The sequence below is a fragment of the Camelus ferus genome, chromosome 22 (genome assembly GCF_009834535.1).
Source record: "Camelus ferus isolate YT-003-E chromosome 22, BCGSAC_Cfer_1.0, whole genome shotgun sequence".
Lineage (NCBI taxonomy): Eukaryota > Metazoa > Chordata > Mammalia > Artiodactyla > Camelidae > Camelus > Camelus ferus.
This window is the reverse complement of record NC_045717.1, coordinates 2,771,457-2,790,509: the sequence shown is the minus strand read 5'-3', so window position 1 is coordinate 2,790,509 and position 19,053 is coordinate 2,771,457. Positions and strand designations below refer to the sequence as shown.

Genomic DNA, 19,053 nt, shown 5'->3' with positions numbered 1-19,053 from the left:
CATGCTGAGCATGTGCTCTGCCACTTGAGCTACACCCTCCCCACTACCTGAATCATTTTTGAATATTTCTTTTTTTCCCTCTTGCTTGTTTCTTCAGTGATTCCAACTATGTGTCTAGCAGATCTCTTTTGTTCTATGTCTGCCATTTTTCTCTAACCCTTTTCCTTATTTGTTCTTTTTCAATTCATCTTTCTTAATTTTCTTTATCTTTTCCTATCTGTCCCTGATTGTTATCCACAATACCTCGTCCCCTCCTCGTGGCTTCATGTGTGGCCTTTATTTCGGTCATAGTCAAATTCTCCTCCCCCTCTTTTTCCTGAGCTCTCCTAGAAAAAAAATCTTTTCATCTCTTTCTGCTGTCCTGTCATTTCCATCTCAGCCTTGCGACCTTGCATGATGGAGATGATGGTTTTCATAGATTCTGTGAGTTCTTGGGGAAAATCTTGGCTCGTGATGCTCATCTTATCTGTGACAAAATCTTTTTGAGAGATGGTCTTCACTTGCTCCTTTATTTTTCCTCTATCCCCCCCACCCCCCACACAGTATAGGTACTTTGCCTAGTCATTCTGTGGCTGAATCTTCTTGGATGAGCTGTTTTCACAAGGATGTGTTGGGGAGGAGCCAGGGTGTTTGCACTATCTCATGCCAATGCCTCCCTGGACAGGCGTGTGCCATTGGGCTGCTGACTTCTCTGCTGAGCTGAGCAAGAGAGGCAGCTTCAGAGCTGCTCCCTCCTCTGGAGTCCCTCCCTGCTGCCCATGTTAGCCAAGGTAGCTGTTTGCCACGTCCTTCATGTGACCTCTTATCTCCCCAGCACCTTATCTCTTCCCACTCTACTGGGTCAAAAGTGCTTGTTTTCTCCCCACCCTCCGGCTGGCCATCCACCTGCACGGGTCTGGCCTGCACTGGCCCTGCCTTGAAGGTCTCCCTGGATGGCCCAGTGTTCCCTGCCCTTAGCAGTTTTCCTTATTTATCTTAGAGTCTGGAGTTTGAGGTTTTCCCTCATTTAATCAAAGGCAGAGAGTTGCTGTTTCTCATTTTCTTTGCTGTTTTTGGTGGGTCTGGGGGACGAGGCAGACAGCGAGTCATGAGGATTCCTTTCTAGTATGTCATTCCAGTAAACAGAGGACCAAAAGCAGTTGCTTGGGAGGAAGCAATGAAGATTTGGAGCCACCACTCCCTCCCCTCCTGTAAAATGCAGGCAAAGTTCAACGTAATTTAATTAACTTAATGTACATTTCTGAATCTCACTTGAAGTCTTTACAGGGGTGTCCCCCGCCCACACACTCCAGCTTATAATGGTAAAAATAAATGAAATGCCTGGATACCTCTAAAATCAAATTTCAAGTGTATAATATAGCTCATATTTTAAGTCAGACTACGCCAAACATTGCCTCTGAATTTGGAGAAAGTCCAGCTGTCTCTATAAAGTGGTAGCAAACATTTTTATCTTATAGAAAGGCAGAAATACTACTTCATATAAAGGAGCAATGGCTATAAAACTCTTGGCAATGTGTTTGCTCCCGTTTGAAGTCAACATTGGGTTTTTCTGCCTCATCTCCTTCCAGTTACAACAGGGACCTGGCCAGGCTGGACCAGGTTCTAGGCAGATGGGGACACGGAGCTCTCCATCAGGGTGGGGCCCTTAGGACAGTTACTGGGACAGTCATCTCCCACCTGGTGCTGTTTGGGGCCCCTGTGGGGTCTGTGTCCAACTGCCAGGTAGATACAAACTCTGCAGGGGCCCACAGTGCTCTCTGGAGCACTAGGACCTGGAGGGGCCTAGAGCTGTTTGTGAGACTGTTAGAAGCTGGTAACAGCTCAAGTCACAATCCCCAGGGCTCTCAGCTTTGTGTTTTCCAGCTCAGCCTCTAAAGCTGGTTCTCTAGGCTACTTGGCCTCTGACCCACTCTGCTTGGTGTTCTCCACCTATCCCCAAGCCCCCAGATGCCTACTGCTGTCCTCCGGGCAGCCTTTCATAGCTTAACTGAATCCTGACTCCCCTCCCCTACTGCCCCTGCCCCTTCATCCTCCCTGGTCCTAAGCCTCTTCTTGGTACTGAGTCCCAGTGCTGCTGCCCCTCCCTGCAGTTCTGCCCCGCTGACCCTCTGAGATCCTGTTTGGGCTCATCTACCTCCCTGCACTACTCATTCACCACTCCAGAAGTTCTGGGGCTGTGGCTCTGGCATTCTGCTTGAGGCCTGGAGATTTCCAGGGCTCACCTGCTGTGGATGGTTACCTCTGTGCCTCCCCTGGTTGCCAACAGCACACCATTCACTCCCTAGTTCTTCAGCCCTGACTCCCAGGCATAGTTCTATGTATATGTCTCTCCCAGCCCACTGGAAGCTCCTCTCCCAAGAGAGAGTCTTAGTCATCTGTACCGCACAGTCAAGGTTAGGGCCAGCCCCTCGATCAGCACTCCTCTGTTAGCTTAGTGGTAGAGCGCATGCCTAGCATGCACAAGGTCCTGGGTTCAGTCCTCAGTACCTTCATTAAAACAAACAAACAAACAGACCTAATTACCTCCTCCCCCCAAAAAACAAAACAAGTGCTTTAAAAAAAAGTAAACAAAAGGCTGGAAGGTAGGAACCTAGAGAAATTCACGCTCTTCTCCCCTCTGCTGCGGGCTGTAATGCTCAGTCTGGAAGCCTTTCTCCATCCTCCAGTCCCACGGGCACTTCCTTGCTCCTCCTTCTTCCCTCCATAGCCGTCAACCTCCAGCCTGAGTCCTCTAGGCCCTGCTTCCAGTTTTACTTTTTTTTCTATTGAGGGATGGACACCGTCTGTGAGGCTTGTGGCCGGTAGAGAGCAGGACCCTTCCAGCCAGGCAGGGCTGCTCAGGGAGGGGCAGGTGGGATTAAGTAAGAGTGCGTTGGCGCTGAGCCCCGGGCCCTGCTCTGCAGCCTCCAAGGAAGGATTTGACTACTGATTCAAGTAGGGTCTCTATGCCATGCGGAGGAAGCTTCAGGTAGGCAGGGAAGGGATGAGGCTCCTGGGGTGGTGGCGTGTCTTGGGGGCCAGTGAGGAGGGAGGCCAAACAGGGGTGGGAGGAGAGCTGGAGAGAGCGAGCTGGGAGTCCGGTTAAGAACCCCTCTTTGCAGATGCTCATTGCTGTCACCGTCTACTCTTCTGTTCCCAAGGGTCACAGAGAGGCAGAGGGAGCATGTTGTCTGAGAACATTCCTGGAACCAGAAAAGAGTGCGTGGTGAGTCAAAGGCTATGTTTGACCAGGTCTCATTCCTCCACTCATTTATTCCTGCAAACGTACAGATATACAGCAGTGGACTCATTCTCTAGATTGAATAATCTCAAACTCTGAATTAATCCCTCCCCCACCTTTCCTCTTTGGTAACCATAAATTTGTTTTCTATGTTTGTTAAGTCTGTTTCTGTTTGTAAATAAGTTCATTTGTGTCTTTTTTTTTTTTTTAGATTCCACATGTAAGTGGTTTCATAGGGTATTTGTCTTTTTCTTTCTGGCTTATTTCACTTAGTATGATATTTGTCAGCCCCCCATGTGGCTGCAGACGACATTATTTCATTCTTTTTTATGGCTGAGTAGTATTCCATTGTGTGTGTGTGTGTGTGTGTGTGTGTGTGTGTGTGTGTATACCACAACTTCTTTATCCAGTCATTTGTTGACAGACATTTAGGTTGGTTCCATGTCTTGGCTATCGTGAAAAGCCCTACTGCGAACATTGTGGTGCATGTATGTTTTCGAATTAGAGTTTCCTCTGGATGTATGCCCAGGAATAGGATTCCTGGATCATAAGGTAACTCTTATTTTGAGTTTTTTGAGGAATCGCCCTACTGTTTTCCATAGTGGCTGCCAGTAAAGGGAATCTGGGTGGGGCAGCAACACCATCTACTATGCAGACAAACAGATTGAGAGCTATTATACAGGACGATCAGTATCAGCAGGTTATTGAAAATAAAAAATAAAATAAAGTCATTGAAAATAAAAAGGAGACTGCTGTGCCTCAAAACAGACTTAAGAGACCTATACAGACATTTCTCCAAAGAAGACATACAGATGGTTGATGAAAAGATGCTCAATATTGCTCGTTATCAGAGAAATGCAAATCAAAACTACAATAAGGTATCACCTCACATGGATCAGAATGGTGATCCACAAATGATGCTGGAGAGGGTGTGGAGAAAAGGGAACCTTCCTACACTGTTGGTGGGATTGTAATTTGGTGCAGCCACTGTGGGAGACAGTATGGCTGCAGTGAATGTTGGCTGCTAAGGGCTCACAGCTGCCCTCTACTCAGGAGAACTGTCTCTAGAAAATTGCTCTTGGCCAACCGGAGCTACCCCTCTTCACCATGGCCTGCAGCCATGATTGACTGATACAGGGGTGCTGAAATGTAGTCTCCTGGACCTGAGAGGGGACAACACTGTAGTGGTGTTCACGCTCCAGAGCTTTCCAGGGGATTAGGCAGAGTCTAGACTTCAGCTGACAGCACTCATTTCCTTAACTTCTTCCCCTGTTCTCTCCCTCCCCTTACTTCCTTGCAGGCTTCCTTTGAGAGCACTTGCATGAGAGTCCTATTGTCAAACTGTGCTTCTAGGAGATCCAAACAAAGATAGTCTATATTCTTCTTTAGAATGTCACTTAACTTTTACCTTGATTTCTTGAATACCTACTAATGGAAATAAACCCAAGAGGCTTAATCAGATCCAGGTTCAACTCCATAGCAAGATTACTTCATTAGTGGTCTGTGGGCAGCATATTGCAATCCATCTGGAGGCACAAGTTCTGTCCCACCTTTGAGACAGGCTATGATGGATCCAGGGGTTTAGTCTGAATCCTCCGTTGTGAAGTTTCCCATCAGCCTCTCACCCAGTGTCTTCATCCACTGACTATTGCCTGACTCAGTTACTGCTACTAGGGGTGGCAAGGGAGTGATTCCTCTCTAATTCTTTTTCTGACATCATTTCTTTCACATTTATTACCTGGAACATTTCTAGGGAAGAACTTTCTCTTATCAATTAAAGCTGTTTGGTTGTCCTGGAAAGCAGTTTATTCAGGAAAGGTTGGTTTCTTTCCTGTTAATTGCCGATGCTCAGGAAACAGGCTGACTTCCTGGTTCTGTTACCTTTATTTCCTGGTTCTATTACCTTTATTACTCATGTCATTTGTTTTGGTATCGTAATGAATGCATAGGTTTTTAAAATTTAAGATAAAATTCACATAACGTAAAATTCACCATCTTAACCATTTGAAAGTGTACAATTCAGTGGTTTTTAGTATATTCACAATATTGTGCAACCATCATCACTATCTAATTCCAGAACATTTTAGCACCCAAAAAGCAGCCCCACCCATTAAGCCATCACTCCTCATTACTCCCCAGCCCCAGCACCTGGAAACCATTAATCTACTTCCTCTCTATGGATTTGCCTATTCTGGACATTTCATAGAAATGAAATCATACAATATGTGGCCTTTTGTGTCTGGCTTCTTTCCCTTAGCTTAATGTTTTCAAGTTTCATCCATGTTGTAATATATATCAGTACTTCATTATTATTCATTCAATACTGACTAATATTCCATTGTACAGATATCCCACATTTTGTTTATCCATTAACTGGTTGATAGATATTTGGGTTGTTTCCATTTTTTTGGCTGCTAGGAATAATGCTGCTATGAACATTGAGGTTCAAGTTTTTGTGCGAACATATCCTTTAAATTCTCTTGAATAAATACCTAGGAGGAGGATTGCTGAGTCATATGGTAACTCCATGTTACCTTTTTGAGAAACTGCTAAACTGTTTTCCACAGCCTCTGCTCTGTTTACATTTCCCACCAGCACTGTGTGAGGGTTCCAACTTCTCCACATGTCCATCAACACCTGTTAGTTACCATTTTAAAATGATAGCCATTCTAACAAATGCTGGAGAGGCTGTGGAGAAAAGGGAACCCTCCTACACTGCTGGTGGGAATGCAGTTTGGTGCAGCCACTGTGGAAAACAGTATGGAGATTCCTCAAAAGACTAGGAATAGACTTACCATATGACCCAGGAGTCCCGCTCCTGGACGTATATCCATAAGGAACCCTACTTCAAAATGACACCTGCACCCCAATGTTCATAGCAGCACTATTTACAATAGCCAAGACATGGAAACAGCCTAAATGTCCATTGACAGATGACTAGATAAAGAAGATGTGGTATATTTATACAATGGAATACTACTCAGCCATAAAAATGACAACATAACGCCATTTGCAGCAACATGGATGTTCCTGGAGAATGTCATTCTAAGTGAAGTAAGCCAGAAAGAGAAAGAAAAATACCATATGAGATCACTCATACGCGGAATCTAAGAACAAAACAAAACAAAATAGAAATACAAAACAGAAACAGACTCATAGACATAGAATACAAACTTGTGGTTGCCAAGGGGGCAAGGGGTGGCAAGGGGCAGACTGAGATTTCAAAATGTAGAATAGATAAACAAGATTATACTGTATAGCACAGGGAAATATATACAAGATATTGTGGTAACTCACAGAGGAAAAAAAATGTGACAATGAATATATGTATGTTCATGTATAACTGAAAAATTGTGCTCTACCCTGGAATTTGACACAACATTGTAAAATGAGTATAACTCAATAAAAAATGTTAAAAAAAATGATAGCCATTCTAGTGGGTGTGGCGTGGCATTGCACGTGGCTATGATGTACATTTCCCTAATGACTCATGACGCTGAGCTTCTTTTTATGTGCTTGTTGGCCATTGTTATCTTCTTTGGAGAAATTTCTACTTGAATCCTTTGTCCATTTTTAGTTTTATTGGACTGTTTGTCCTTTTGTTGTGAGTTGGAAGAATTCTTTATATGTTCTATCCACACCAGACTCAAGGCTTTTTGCTATCTTGATGGTATCCTTTGATGTCCAAAAGGTTACAATTCTCCCCCCTCCACCTTTATTGAGATATATTGACAGATAACTTGGTGTGAGTTTAAGGTACACAGTGTGATGATTTGACATTCGCATATTTTGTGAAATGCTAACCACATTAAGTTAACACATCCATCACCTCATATAGCTAACTTTGTCTGTGTGTGTATGGTGAGAACATTTAAGATCTATTCTCTCAGCAAATTCCAAGTGCACAATATAGTATTGTTAACTGTAGTCACCATACTGTACATAAGATCCCCAGAACTAATTCTTCCTATAACTGAAAATTTGTATCATTTGACCAGTATCTCCCCATTCCCTGCACCCCACAATACCTGGCTACTCTCTGTTTCATTAAGTTCAGCTTTTTTAGATTCCACATACAAGTAAGATCCCACAGTATTTGTTTTTCTCTGTCTGGCTTTTTTCACTTAGCGTAACATCCTCAAGTTTCACCTCGTTGTCGCAATGACAGGATTCTCTTACTTTTTTTTTTTTTTAGGATTCCCTTATTTTTTATGTCTAAATAATATTTGTGTGTGTGTGTCCATATCATCTTCTTTATCCATTTATCTGTAGATAGACACTTAGATTGTTTCCATGTATTGGCTATTGTGAAAAATGCTGTAATGAACATGGGGGGTGTGGGTATCTCTCCAAGGCAGAGGGTAATTTTAGGGTAATAAAAGGGTAATTTTAGTCCCTTTAAATATGTATCCAGAAGAGGAATTGCTGGGTCATATGGTAGTTCTATTTTTAATCTTTTGAGGAACCTCCATCCTGATTTAGAGACTGTACCAGTGTACATTCCCACCAACAGTGCACAAGGATCCGTTTTCTCCACATCCTCTGCAACACTTGTTATCGCTTATCTTTTGATTATAGATTCTAACAGTGTGAGGTAAAGCTCATCATGGTTTTGATTCGTAATGTCCTTATTTGGCCTTGGTATCATGGTAATGCTGGCCTCATAAAATGAGTTTGGGAATGTTCCCTCCGCTTCCATTTTTTGGGAAGAGTTTGAGAAGGATTGGTATAAGTCCTTCCCTGAATGTTTGGTAGAACTCACCAGGAAATCATCTAGTCCTGGGCTTTTCTTTGTTGGGAGGTTTCTGATGACTGATTCAGTCTCCTTACTTGCTATTAGTCTGTTCAGATTTTCTATATTTTCATGATTCAATCTTGGTAGGTTGTATATTTCTGGGAATTTATCCATCTCTTCTAAATTGTCCAGTTTTTCAGCATGTAATTGTTCACAGTAGTTTCTTTGATCCTCTGTATTTCTGTGGTATCAACTGTAATGCCTCCTCTTTCAGTACTGATTTCATTTATTTTTCTCTTCTCTTCTTTTTCTTAGTCTAGTTAAAGGTTTATCAGTTTTGTTTATCTTTTTGAAAACCAGTTCTTCATTTTGTTGATCTTTTCTATTGTTTTTCTGGTCTCTATTTCATTTACTTTAGTTCTGATCTTTGTTATTTCCTAACTTCTGCTAAGTTTGGGCTTAGTTTTTTTTTTCTTTTTCTAGATCCTTGAGGTATAAAGTGAGATGGTTTATTTGAGATTTTTCCTTTTTATTTTATCCAATTTTTAATTTTTTAAATGGAGGTACTAGGGATTGAACCCAGAACCTCAGTGCATGCTAAGCACTCACTTTAGGTTCCTGTGGTCTAAAGTTTAGTTCAAGTCCAATGTTTCCTAATTGATTTTCTTTCTGGATAATCTAGCCATCGTTGACAGTGGGGTATTGAAGTCCCCTATTATTATTGTATTGTTATCTATTTCTGCCTTCAGCTCTGTTAGTGTTTGCTTAACATATTTAGGTGCTTCAGTAATGGATGCATATATATTTACAATTGTTATAGTTTCTTTTTTCCCCCTCCCCCTGGGCCCTACAATTGTTACATTTTCTTGATGAAAATATTTACCTCTTTATCATTATATAATGACTTTCTTCATTGTTTGTTATAGTTTTTGGTTTAAAGTGTACTTTGTCTGATATAAGTATAGCTACTTCTGCTCTCTTTTCCTTTCTGCTTGCAATGGAGTATCTTGTTCCATTCCTTGACTTTGAGCCTAAGTGTGTCCTTAGTCTCCTCTAGGCAGCATGTATTTGGGTCTTTTTTTTTTTTTTAAGTCTATCCAGCCACTCTATGCTTTTTGATTGAAGAATTAAATCCATTTACATTTGGAGTAAGTATTGATATGTGAGGACATACTAATGCCATCTTGTTGTTTTCTGGGTGTTTTATAGCTCCTTTGTTCTCTTATTCCTCTCTTGCTGCCTTCCTTTGTGAATTAAATTTCTGTAGCATTATTCTTTGATTCCCTTCTGCTAATCTTTTGTGTATCTACTATTGGTTTTGCTTTGTGGTTCCCATTAACCTTACTTAAAACATCTTATAGCTATAATAGTCTCTTTTATGCTGATACCAACTTAAATCACAAAAATTCTATTTTTTCTCCCTCCTTTTGTTTTTGATGTCATAATTTACCTCCTTCTATATTGTGTATTCATTAAATTATTATAGCTATAGTTATTGTAACACTTTTGTCCTTAAACTTTTATAGTAAAATGGTTAATATATCACCACATTACAGTATTTGAGTATTCTGAATTTGACTATGTACTTACCTTTGTCAGTATGTTGTATATTTTCATGTTGCTAATTAGCATCCTTTCATTTTAGTTTGAAGGACTCTTTTCAGCATTTCTTGCAAGACAGGTCTAGTGGTGATAAGCTCCCTCAGCTTTGTCTGGGAGAGTTTTTACCTCTCTTTCATTTCTGAAGGACAACTTTGCCAGATATGGTATTCCCACTTGGCAGTTTCTTCCTTTTAGCACTTTGAAAATATCATCCCCCTCTCTCTTGGCCTGTTAGGTTTCTAATGAGAAATCCTCTGATAGCCTCATGACTGTTCCTTTATAAGTTATAAGCTTCTTTTTTTTCTTGCACCTTATAAAATTTTCTCTTTGTCTTTGACTTTTGACAATTTTATTATAATATGTCCTAGAGAAGATCTCTTTAAATTGTTTGGTGACCTTTGAGCTTCATGAACTTGGATAGCCAAATCTCTCCCCACATTTGGGAGGTTCTCAGCCATTATTTCTTTAAATAACTTTTCTGCCCCCCCACCCCATCTTCTCATTCTGGGATTCTAATGATTTGCAAATCGTTTCTTTTAATATTATCCCATGGATCACAGAGCCTTTCTTCATTCTTTTTTCTTTGTTCTCCCTGACTGGATAATTTCAAAGGTCCTGACTTCTAACTCCACATTCTTTCTTCTTCTTGATCCATTCTGATGTTGATGATTTCTACTGCACTTTTCACTTCACTCGTTGTATTCTTCAGCTCCAGAATTTTGGTTTGGTTCTTTTATGTGTTAGATTTTTCATTTTATTTATGTATTGTTTTCCTGATTTTGTTCAATTGTCTTTCTATGTTTTCTTGCAGCTCATTGAGCTTCCTTAAAACTTTAACCCTAACCCTAACCCTGCCTCATTTGGTGTCATGCCACAGGTTCCATGGGCAAGAAGGTCCCCATCTGGATCACTGTGCTTCCCATGCAGCAGAGAGCAAAGCACCCTCCCCACCCCCACCTTCCAATGAGGGAAGTGACCCCAAGGTCACATTCTCTGGTCAGAGGTCACTCTCCAGTGGTCCCTGCCCCCAGCCTTCAGTCTCATTCATATTTTCAGAGGCCAATGTGGCCAGACTCTCAAGTGAGTAGCACCCTGAGTCTTGCAGTCATCCCTCAGGAGTATCCCAGGGAGGGTGAGTCTATCTCAGGGACTAAAAACTGGGGCTATCATAGCTGCCTGTCCCCATGGAGAGTCTCCCTTATTGATATTTTTGGCCTTGATGATTTGGACTTGATTTTCTTGAGGGTGCCAAGCAGTGAATTTCCCTATAACAGAAAATGTCAAGTTCACATGAGAGATGACTCTATTCCAACAGGGCAACCAGCACAGGGCTTGGAAGAATGTGGCCTAGATCAGGCAGAAGCAATGGGGGCATCTACACCTGTGTGCACTTGTGAAGGCTGCATTATGGGAAATGCTGAATATAATGGAAACAGTGACTTGGAATACTGCAAAAATAGGCATCTCTTGAAGAGATTAGCCAATGGCATCATAAAGAGAGACACAAGTCGACTGAAAAATAGCAGGAAGACAGAGGTGCCCTCAGACTCCATGAAGAACCCAACAGTCCAGCTGACTTGGGTGGGATAGCATGTAAACCTGATCAGATCCCAGGGAAAGAGAGAGAGGCACAGGATTGCCACCAGCACTTGGGTTACCCAAAAGATGGGCCCGAATTGGACTTTTCTGGAAAAGGCGCTACATGTTGCTAAGGCTTCTGGGGCAAAGCATCCTTCACCCCATACATTTTGGAATCAGTCCCCCATCAATGCAGGGAGGGCTTCAAATGTTAACATCTGATTGGACACATAGAATGAACTGCAGAGTTGGAGGCAATATATATTTAGGTCAGAAAGCTTGACAGTTATAATTTATATTCACTCTTATGATTTCTCCATCTTGGGATGGTTCATCCATCCTGTTTAACATGGGGGTTGGGCGCACACTCACCCTCTCTCTTGCTCAGCATCACAGAACCACAAAGGAGCCTACAGCTCCTCCCACCCAAGTGTCTCTAGCTAGAACCCATCCTCTCCCTAGTCCTTAATGAGAAACCAAATTAAAGAGGTCCTCTGTTCCCCTGCAGTAACAAGGAAGTCCCTCAGGGTTGGGAGAGGTGGGAGAAGCCAAGAGACAGGCCGGGCCAGGCCACTTCCCATCAGCCAGCAGAAGGGGAGTGAGTTGGGCGAGGCCTCTGGTCTCTGGGGCCCATCTACACCAGCTTCTTGGCTTTAAAGAAGCTCTTCAGGTGCAGCATCTGCCAGACGCCAGTGGCCACGAGGATGAGGGTCTGCAGAATGGACCACCACAGTACCCGCTGGTTGGTGCTCTCGCTGGTTTGCCGGAAGTGCTCCTCTCGCCACTGGGAGGGGAGAACGGAGAAGGCTCCCGGCTAGAAATGAATCCCCGCCCCCCAGGGGAGGAGCCGGAAGAGCCAGTCCCTGGGAGGTTACACATCCTCTGTCTCAACTGCGCCAGCCCACCCCTTACCCTCTGGTGCTCCTGCTCCTTCTGGATCTTCTCCACCCGTTCTACCAGCTTCTGTATGCGCAGATGCAGCAGGGTCAGCTTGTCATTGGCCGCAAATTCTGTATAATCATTGGTGCGTTCACCCAACTGCATGTCCAAGTGAATGGCCTGGGGAGCAGGGGAACCAAGGATGGGGGTCAGGGAGCTCAGCTCCATGCACCTGCGAGAAACCCAGCTTCCACACCCCAGTCTGGGCCTGACATTGAACTAAAGTGGGCAGTTCAGTTCTTCACACTCACTGAGGCGGGGACTAGCCCTGCTCTGGGTATCAAAACCCCAGATCAAGTCCACGTCCAAAAGACAGAAGGGACAGGACCAAATGTGCAAAGAAACAGAGGTATGACTCAGTGTTTGAGGCAGGCAGCTGCTAGTTCTGTGTCAGTGGGAGGTGGCAATGAAGAGCCTGGGAGCATTGTGCTGCTGAACAGCTCTGAATTTCACATTGGTCCTTATGCTGGGATGTCAGGGAGCTAAGGGAGGATTTTAAGTCAGAGTGACTCCATCCTGGGTCCCCTCTCATCCTTCAGGAGCTGTCCTTCATAGAAAGCCCAGCCCTCCTCAAGAGGCACCACCCGCTGCAACCTTCCCACCCCAGGGACTGAGACCTTGAGCTCCCCAGGTCAGTGGACCTCCCCCTGCCACACTCACCAGCTTACCACCATAGAAGAGGGCGAACCGGATGGATTCGAGGTGAAGGCAGATCTGGTGCTCTCCAGGGGACTGGGAGGTGAAGGTGAAGCTGCCCTGAGGGCCGTACTGATGGGACAGCAGGTTCTAGAGGAAGCAGCCTCCAGTGAGCACAGAGAAGCTTATCGGAAACCTGCTTCTAGGAGAGGAACTCTGGGGGTATCCCAGGTCCTGACCTCCACAGGCCAGCCCACCGGGGAGGGTGTAAGAGAAATGGCATCAGTGGAATAAAAAGTCTCAGATCCCAGGATGGCCAATGCAGGATACTCTACAGTGTGCAGAGAGCATGGCCTTCCTTCAACTTTTCTGTCTGTGAGGAGACGGGCCCTCCTCTGAGAAATGGAGAACTAGAGAGGACTAGGCATTGATGCTGGAGGCCCGGGGGGCGGCAAGGAGTCCAGGCCCACCTCACCTTGTTCTCAGGGTCCTTCACAAACACGAACAAATTGATCCATTGAGGGGAGGGCTGGTACTTTTCCATAGCAGGGTCGTATAGCTCGGTCTTGTAGTTACCTAATGGAGAGGTAGACTGGATGCAGCCCCATCCACACCCATGACCAAACCCCGCACCGCTTTCCGCTCGGGACCTCCTGGAGTCACGGAGGGCCAGGGCAAGGGGTGGGGGGTAGGGGTAGGGAGGAACAGGAAGATCCAGGCATCTCACTGCGGGAGCGTGACCCCAGTCCTCAGCCTCTCTCTTCCACTCTCCAGCCCCGCTTTTCTGCTGTCATCCGGATCTGGATCAGACTTGTCTCCTCTGTGCCCCCAGTTCCACTCAGCACAGGCAAGGGAGAGAATGCTTTGGCCACACTCCTGTGCACCCATTTCCCACCCAAGCCCATCCCCGAGAGCAGAGGGGAGGTGCGGGCCTGAGCTGATCTCGCGGAGCTCCATCCCCATCCCCACTCAGGACTCTGGGCGGGGAGGGCAAGGCCGAGAATGGCTGCGCGCGCACCTATGACCATGGTGCCATCCGGGATCTCCTGGATGAAGCACTTCTCCTCCAGCTCGCGGACCTCGAGGTAGAATGCGCCCCCGCCGATGGTCAGTGCCAGCAGGTGGCCCAGCAGCAGTGGCAGGACCAGTCCCGCTGCCCGTATTCGGTTCCCCGCAGGCCCTCGCCACCTTCCCAGGCGAGTCTGCCACCTCCGTGCGGGACATGCGGAGACTGCGAACTCTGGCACGGACTACAACTCCCAGGAGCCCCCGCGCGGCTCCGCCCCAGGCGCGTTCCCACGGACCCGCGCTGCTGAAGGGCCACGGGAGCCCCCACCAAACTCGTGAGGCTCTCTCTCGAGCGCTTTCCCTGCCCCGCCTCGCTTAATAAAATCTAGGGAGCCAGGTACTCTTAGCCTCATCCTGCTGATGGGAGTAATAGCCTCAGAGAGAGAAAAGGGCTTGCCCTCTGAAACTTGCAGAGCGGCTGCCCGAGATGGGTGTTGAGAGTGTGGGCAGGTGGGAAGTTTATGACCTGGACCTGAACCTCGAGGAGCATAGAACTGATGTAGGTGAGACGGAATGAGAACTGCAGAGAAGCTCTCTAGGGTTCAGAGGCTGACGTAGTAGTTCAGGAAAGGGAGGGAGAAATACAATGGCTTTTATGGAAGGGATAAATTTGATTCAAGCTCTGAAAGACGGTTAAAATCTCCCTGAGCAACGGGGGAGCAAGGACATTTTGGTGGAGGGACCTGGAAGTGCCTAGCAGCCAGTAGGCCAGTTAAGGGACTGGTGGAAGAAAGATTATGGGAACAGGAAGGGAGGAGGAGGTAAATTGGGCTGAATCACTGAGGGGGGCAGGAGCTGCCAGGCTCACTTGCACAGGTGAGACCCTTCATCCAGTGTGAACATAAGAGATTATGAGTGAGACTGGAGGGTGACAGAAGGTGGCAGGAATCCAACTGGAAAAGAAAAGGTTATACACAACTGAAAGGGGTGGGATGGGAGAGTGGGGTCAATATAACAGGATGGGACCCAGGAAAAGCAAATCTCAGGAATTCCAAAGTTCACGGTGCCCTGAGTAGGACAGTGTAGATTCAAACTACTGTCAATATACAGCAGTAGCCCTAGCCAGGTGGTGGGATGAAGACCTACACCCTCTAGTGTCTGGTGATAATAGATGCTCATTGTTTTATTCAGCAATATAAAATATTGAGGATGAAAATAGTAATACTTTTAATTCTTCTATGCCAGGCACTGTTCTAAGCACTCTTAAATGTACTAACTGAATTAATATTTTGGAAACTCTATAAGGTGGACTCTAATGGGATTCTCGTTTAACAGCTGGGGAAGCAGCGGCAAGGAGAAGTTAGGTAATAACTTGTCCAAGGTCATCCAGCTGACAAGTGGCAGGCATTTACTCTGGGTTTACAAACTCTGGCTTACAATACATGTTGGACACAAAGATGAATAAGACTTGTCTCCTGCCCTCTAAGAGCCCGCTGAAAAGCAAAGAAGCAATATCAATACAGTGTTTTAATAATATGTTTTAGCTACCAGGAATTGTCCCTTCATTTTAACGGTGTGGCACACCGCTAAATTCTAGGGGGACATTTTTATTCCTTCTTTGGGAATGGTCTTTAAACAAAAATAACAGATGCATGTGTTAACAAAGACAAACGCTTTAGAAAGGTCAATTAAGACAAGGGCTGAAAAGCATCTGTTGGATTTAGGAAGTAGTTGTTTACCAAGGCCATTCACCAGGAGCTGGGAGCAGGGGTGATAGCTCAGGGCTGGGGAGGCAGAGAGAGAGAGAGGTGCTGTCCATGGTCCTGAACTGCAATTGCCAGTACCACTGCCTGCAGCAAAGGACTGGTTTTGGTTTTTAGTTTTCATAAAAATTTCTAATCCCTCATGAACCAGTACTTTTGTAAAACAAACTTGTCGTGTGCTTGGATGTCACATAAATGTTAAATTTCTACAAAAGTTTCTAAACACTTAATTTCAGTACTTACCTCATTGCAGAACTATAACAGACATTCAGGGACCAGCACTGGCCGACAGTAACACTGTTGCATGGCAGTGGTCCAGTGGTCAGACTGCCCTCAGGAATCCCCTAAAGAGACAAAAGCGGAAAATTACTAGGGCCCGCAGGGACATGCATGTGAGGAGAGAGTGCACCAGCGACTTTACAGCAAGATTTCAAAGCCAAGTACCTATATGCTAGGATGGGTGACATAGCTTCCCAAGTAGTAAAAGTAGTGTGTGGCCTGTGTTTGTGGACTCCTTCCACAGGCTTTGGGATTGTTGCTTTCTTATTTCTGCTATCTGCCTCCTGATGGATGAGGCTGGACTAGAAGCTTTTGCAGGTTTCCTGGCTGGAGGATTTGGTGCCTGCCCATTGCTGGGTGAAGCTTGGTCCTGGACCTCTGGTGGGTAGAGGCGTTTGTGGCTCCAAAAGTCCGCTGATGGGTGGGGCTGTGTTTCCACCCAGTATGTTGTTTGGCCTGAGGCTTCCCAGCCCTTAATCCTACAGGCTGTTGGGTGGGTGCTAATGAGCCAATCAAGATGTCAGCCTCATGTAGTTGAATACTCTCGGTATGTCCACCACCAGCATTTTGTGTACCCTGGGTGAGCTGCAGCCATTCCCTACCTCCCCAGGAGACCCTCCAAAACCAGCAGGCAGGTCTGGCCCAGGTTCCTATGAAATCACTGCCTCTGCCCTTGGGCCTGGCGCACGTGAAATTCTGTGTATGCTTCCCAAGAGAATGAAGTCTGTTTCCCCCAGTCTCAAGGGGCTCCTGGAGTTAAGCCCCACTGGCCTTCAAAACCAGATGTCTTGGGGGTCTCCTCCTCCTTCCAATGCCAGAACCTGGGCTGGGGAGCCTGACGTGGGGCTTAGAACTCTCACTCCTGTGGGAGGGCCTCTGTGACTTAATTATCCTTCAGATTGTGGGTTGCTTGCCCCCCATCCTGGGGATATGGGGCTGGATTATACTGATTATATCAGGAGCATGCCCCATCCCACTGTGGTTCCCTTTTCGTTTCCAGTTTAAGATGACCTTTTTCGCTAGGTTCCAGATTTCTTTTTTTCTAATGGTTGTTTAGCAGTCTGTTGTGATTTTGTTGTCTCTATTTCCCTTATAGTTTTTTGTTCCTCACTTCCTGCATTTACTATCTTTTGCATTACTTTTTGTAGTGAAACGTTTACATTCCTTTCTCATTTCCTTCTGTGTATATTCTTTAGCTATTTTCTTTGTGGTTACCATGGGGATTCCATTTAACATCCTAAAGTTGCAATACTCTAACTTGAATTTATACCAGTTTACCTTCAATAACATACAAAAACTTTGCTCCTTTAACAGCGCTGTTCTCACCTCTTTCAGTTGTTTATGTTACAAAATTATATCTTTATACATTGTGTGTAATGGTCTTTTTTTTTTTTTAACTATAAAAAGAAACTAACAGTTGGTGCATGCAATAAATTGAATAAATCTCCAGAGAATTATGCTGGGTGGAAAAAAAGCCAGTCTCAGGAGGTTACATACTATATGATTCCATTCATATAACCTTCTTGAAATGACAAAGTTACAGAAATGGAAAACACAGATTAGTGGTTATCTGGGGTTAAGGAGGGGGTGGGGGGGTAGGGAAGTGGGTGTGGTTATAATAAGATAATTGTGAAAGATCCTTGTGGTGATGGAAATGTTTTGTGTCTTAACTATATCAATGTCAATATCCTGGTTGTGATAATTGTATCATACTTGGGCAAAATGATACTACTGGGGGAAACTGGATAATGGGTACTTTGGATCTCTCTTAATTATTTCTTACAACTCCATGTTAATCTGTAATTATCTCAATATAAAAAGTTGAATTTAAAAAATACCTGAAAGCATTATTATAAAGCATCATTTATTAATTCTGTAATCATTTAGTTCTGAGTGGTGGTTACAACAGCAGTAATAGTGTGTAGTTATAATAGCACAGAGGAAAACACAACAAGCAATTTATAGAAGAAAACAAATGACCAACAAAAAATGTTCAGTATCCAAGGAAATAGAAATTAAAAGGATAGTGAAATACTATTTTTCCCTCACTGATATTGTAAAGATTAAAAAGTTTGAGAAGCTCTGACCAGGGTTTGGGGAAGGAAGCACTCCCAACAAACTGTTGCTGGGGTTGTAAATTTGTACGAAGTTTTTGGGAGGGCAATTTGTGATCTCTTATCAACAAAACTATGTCCTACAGTAATGCTTTATAAAAAATGAACAAGAACTTTTATTGCAGCATTATTTGTAAGAGCAAATAATTAGGGGGAAAGAAATCTTAACCATTTTCATCAAAGTAATGGTTAAAAAAATAAGGTACATTCATATTATGGAATATTACTACTGGTAAGAAAAATGAGGTAAAGACTTTCCACCGAGGGAGAAATGTAAATACATTCCCGCTGAATCTCCTTCCCTAGGGCCAAATGAAACAATAAAGAGAACTCAAAATAGAAAACCCCTACTTTTATGATGCCTTGAGGTAGAACAATTATAAACTGCTAACTACGAAGAAAAGCTGCCAAAACATACTGAAATTCGGATAAAATCCAGGAAGGACACTAAACGCAGATCTTTGCTGATCTCACACTAAGTGCAGAACTCTCCAAAACAGCGGTTCCGCCTCAACACCCCCACAAATACCCCTTTACCTGCCGGCCACTAGGGTTCTAGATCCCGGTCCAGAGTTGAGCCGTAGCGGCTGGGATTCGGCAGCAAAGCAAGCGCGAATGTGAGTGAGTAAGTAAGCAAGTGAGTGTGCGTGTTTGTAGGGGGATAAGGGGAAATGCCTGGGCGCATACAAACCAGATATAGGAGTGGCTGGGGTTTGATGGGCAAAAAAATGGTAAAAGGATATTGTGGCGACTTCTTCTTCTTCTTCCTCTTCCTTCTCTCCTTCAGTATTTGTGTCATTTTCGAAGACAAATTGATGCATTGTTTGTGTCGTTTTTCTCAAAGTTCAATTTTTAAAAATAGAAGCTCTGACTGGCAGATGCTGTGCCGAGGGAAATCAAGGATCCTAGGTTCGAATCCTGTTCCTGCTCATAATTCTCTTCGTGACTCAAACTTCGCAAGTTTCATCATCTATAAAAAACTGATAATCATCACCAGTCGCCGTTCCGCGACGAGGGTCAACGGAAAGAATTTTTCGTTTCTGGGGCCGCAATTTGGTCCTAGGTAGAAGCGGCGCCCCAATCAGGTACAGCCGCGCCGCCGTCCCGGGGCATCTCGGGACTTGTAGTCCACCCGGCTGAACTCGCTGTCCCGGCACGCCCCGCGGCGGCAGCAGGGCT

At 44.6% G+C, this 19,053-nt stretch overlaps 1 protein-coding gene across 6 annotated transcripts; it reads right to left on the bottom strand.

Annotated features, from left to right (window-relative positions):
- Positions 1 to 1,202: 1,202 nt before the first annotated feature.
- On the bottom strand, positions 1,203 to 18,964 carry LOC102509547 (transmembrane emp24 domain-containing protein 9). Of its 6 annotated transcripts, none has more exons than XM_032464966.1 (7): positions 18,566 to 18,964; positions 15,725 to 15,825; positions 13,729 to 15,211; positions 13,186 to 13,286; positions 12,735 to 12,860; positions 12,048 to 12,194; positions 1,203 to 3,182 (listed from the first exon to the last, which is right to left on the bottom strand). In XM_032464966.1, the coding sequence occupies exons 3-7, from the start codon at positions 13,736 to 13,738 to the stop codon at positions 2,931 to 2,933; spliced, it is 636 nt and encodes a 211-aa protein (XP_032320857.1). In that variant the 5' UTR covers positions 13,739 to 15,211; positions 15,725 to 15,825; positions 18,566 to 18,964; the 3' UTR covers positions 1,203 to 2,930. The 6 variants fall into 6 exon arrangements, with proteins under 6 accessions (XP_032320857.1, XP_032320858.1, XP_032320859.1 ...); XM_032464967.1 differs by having other exon boundaries at positions 13,729 to 14,671; XM_032464968.1 differs by lacking the exon at positions 18,566 to 18,964 and adding an exon at positions 18,412 to 18,557 and having other exon boundaries at positions 13,729 to 14,671.
- Between the last annotated feature and the right edge of the window lie 89 nt (positions 18,965 to 19,053).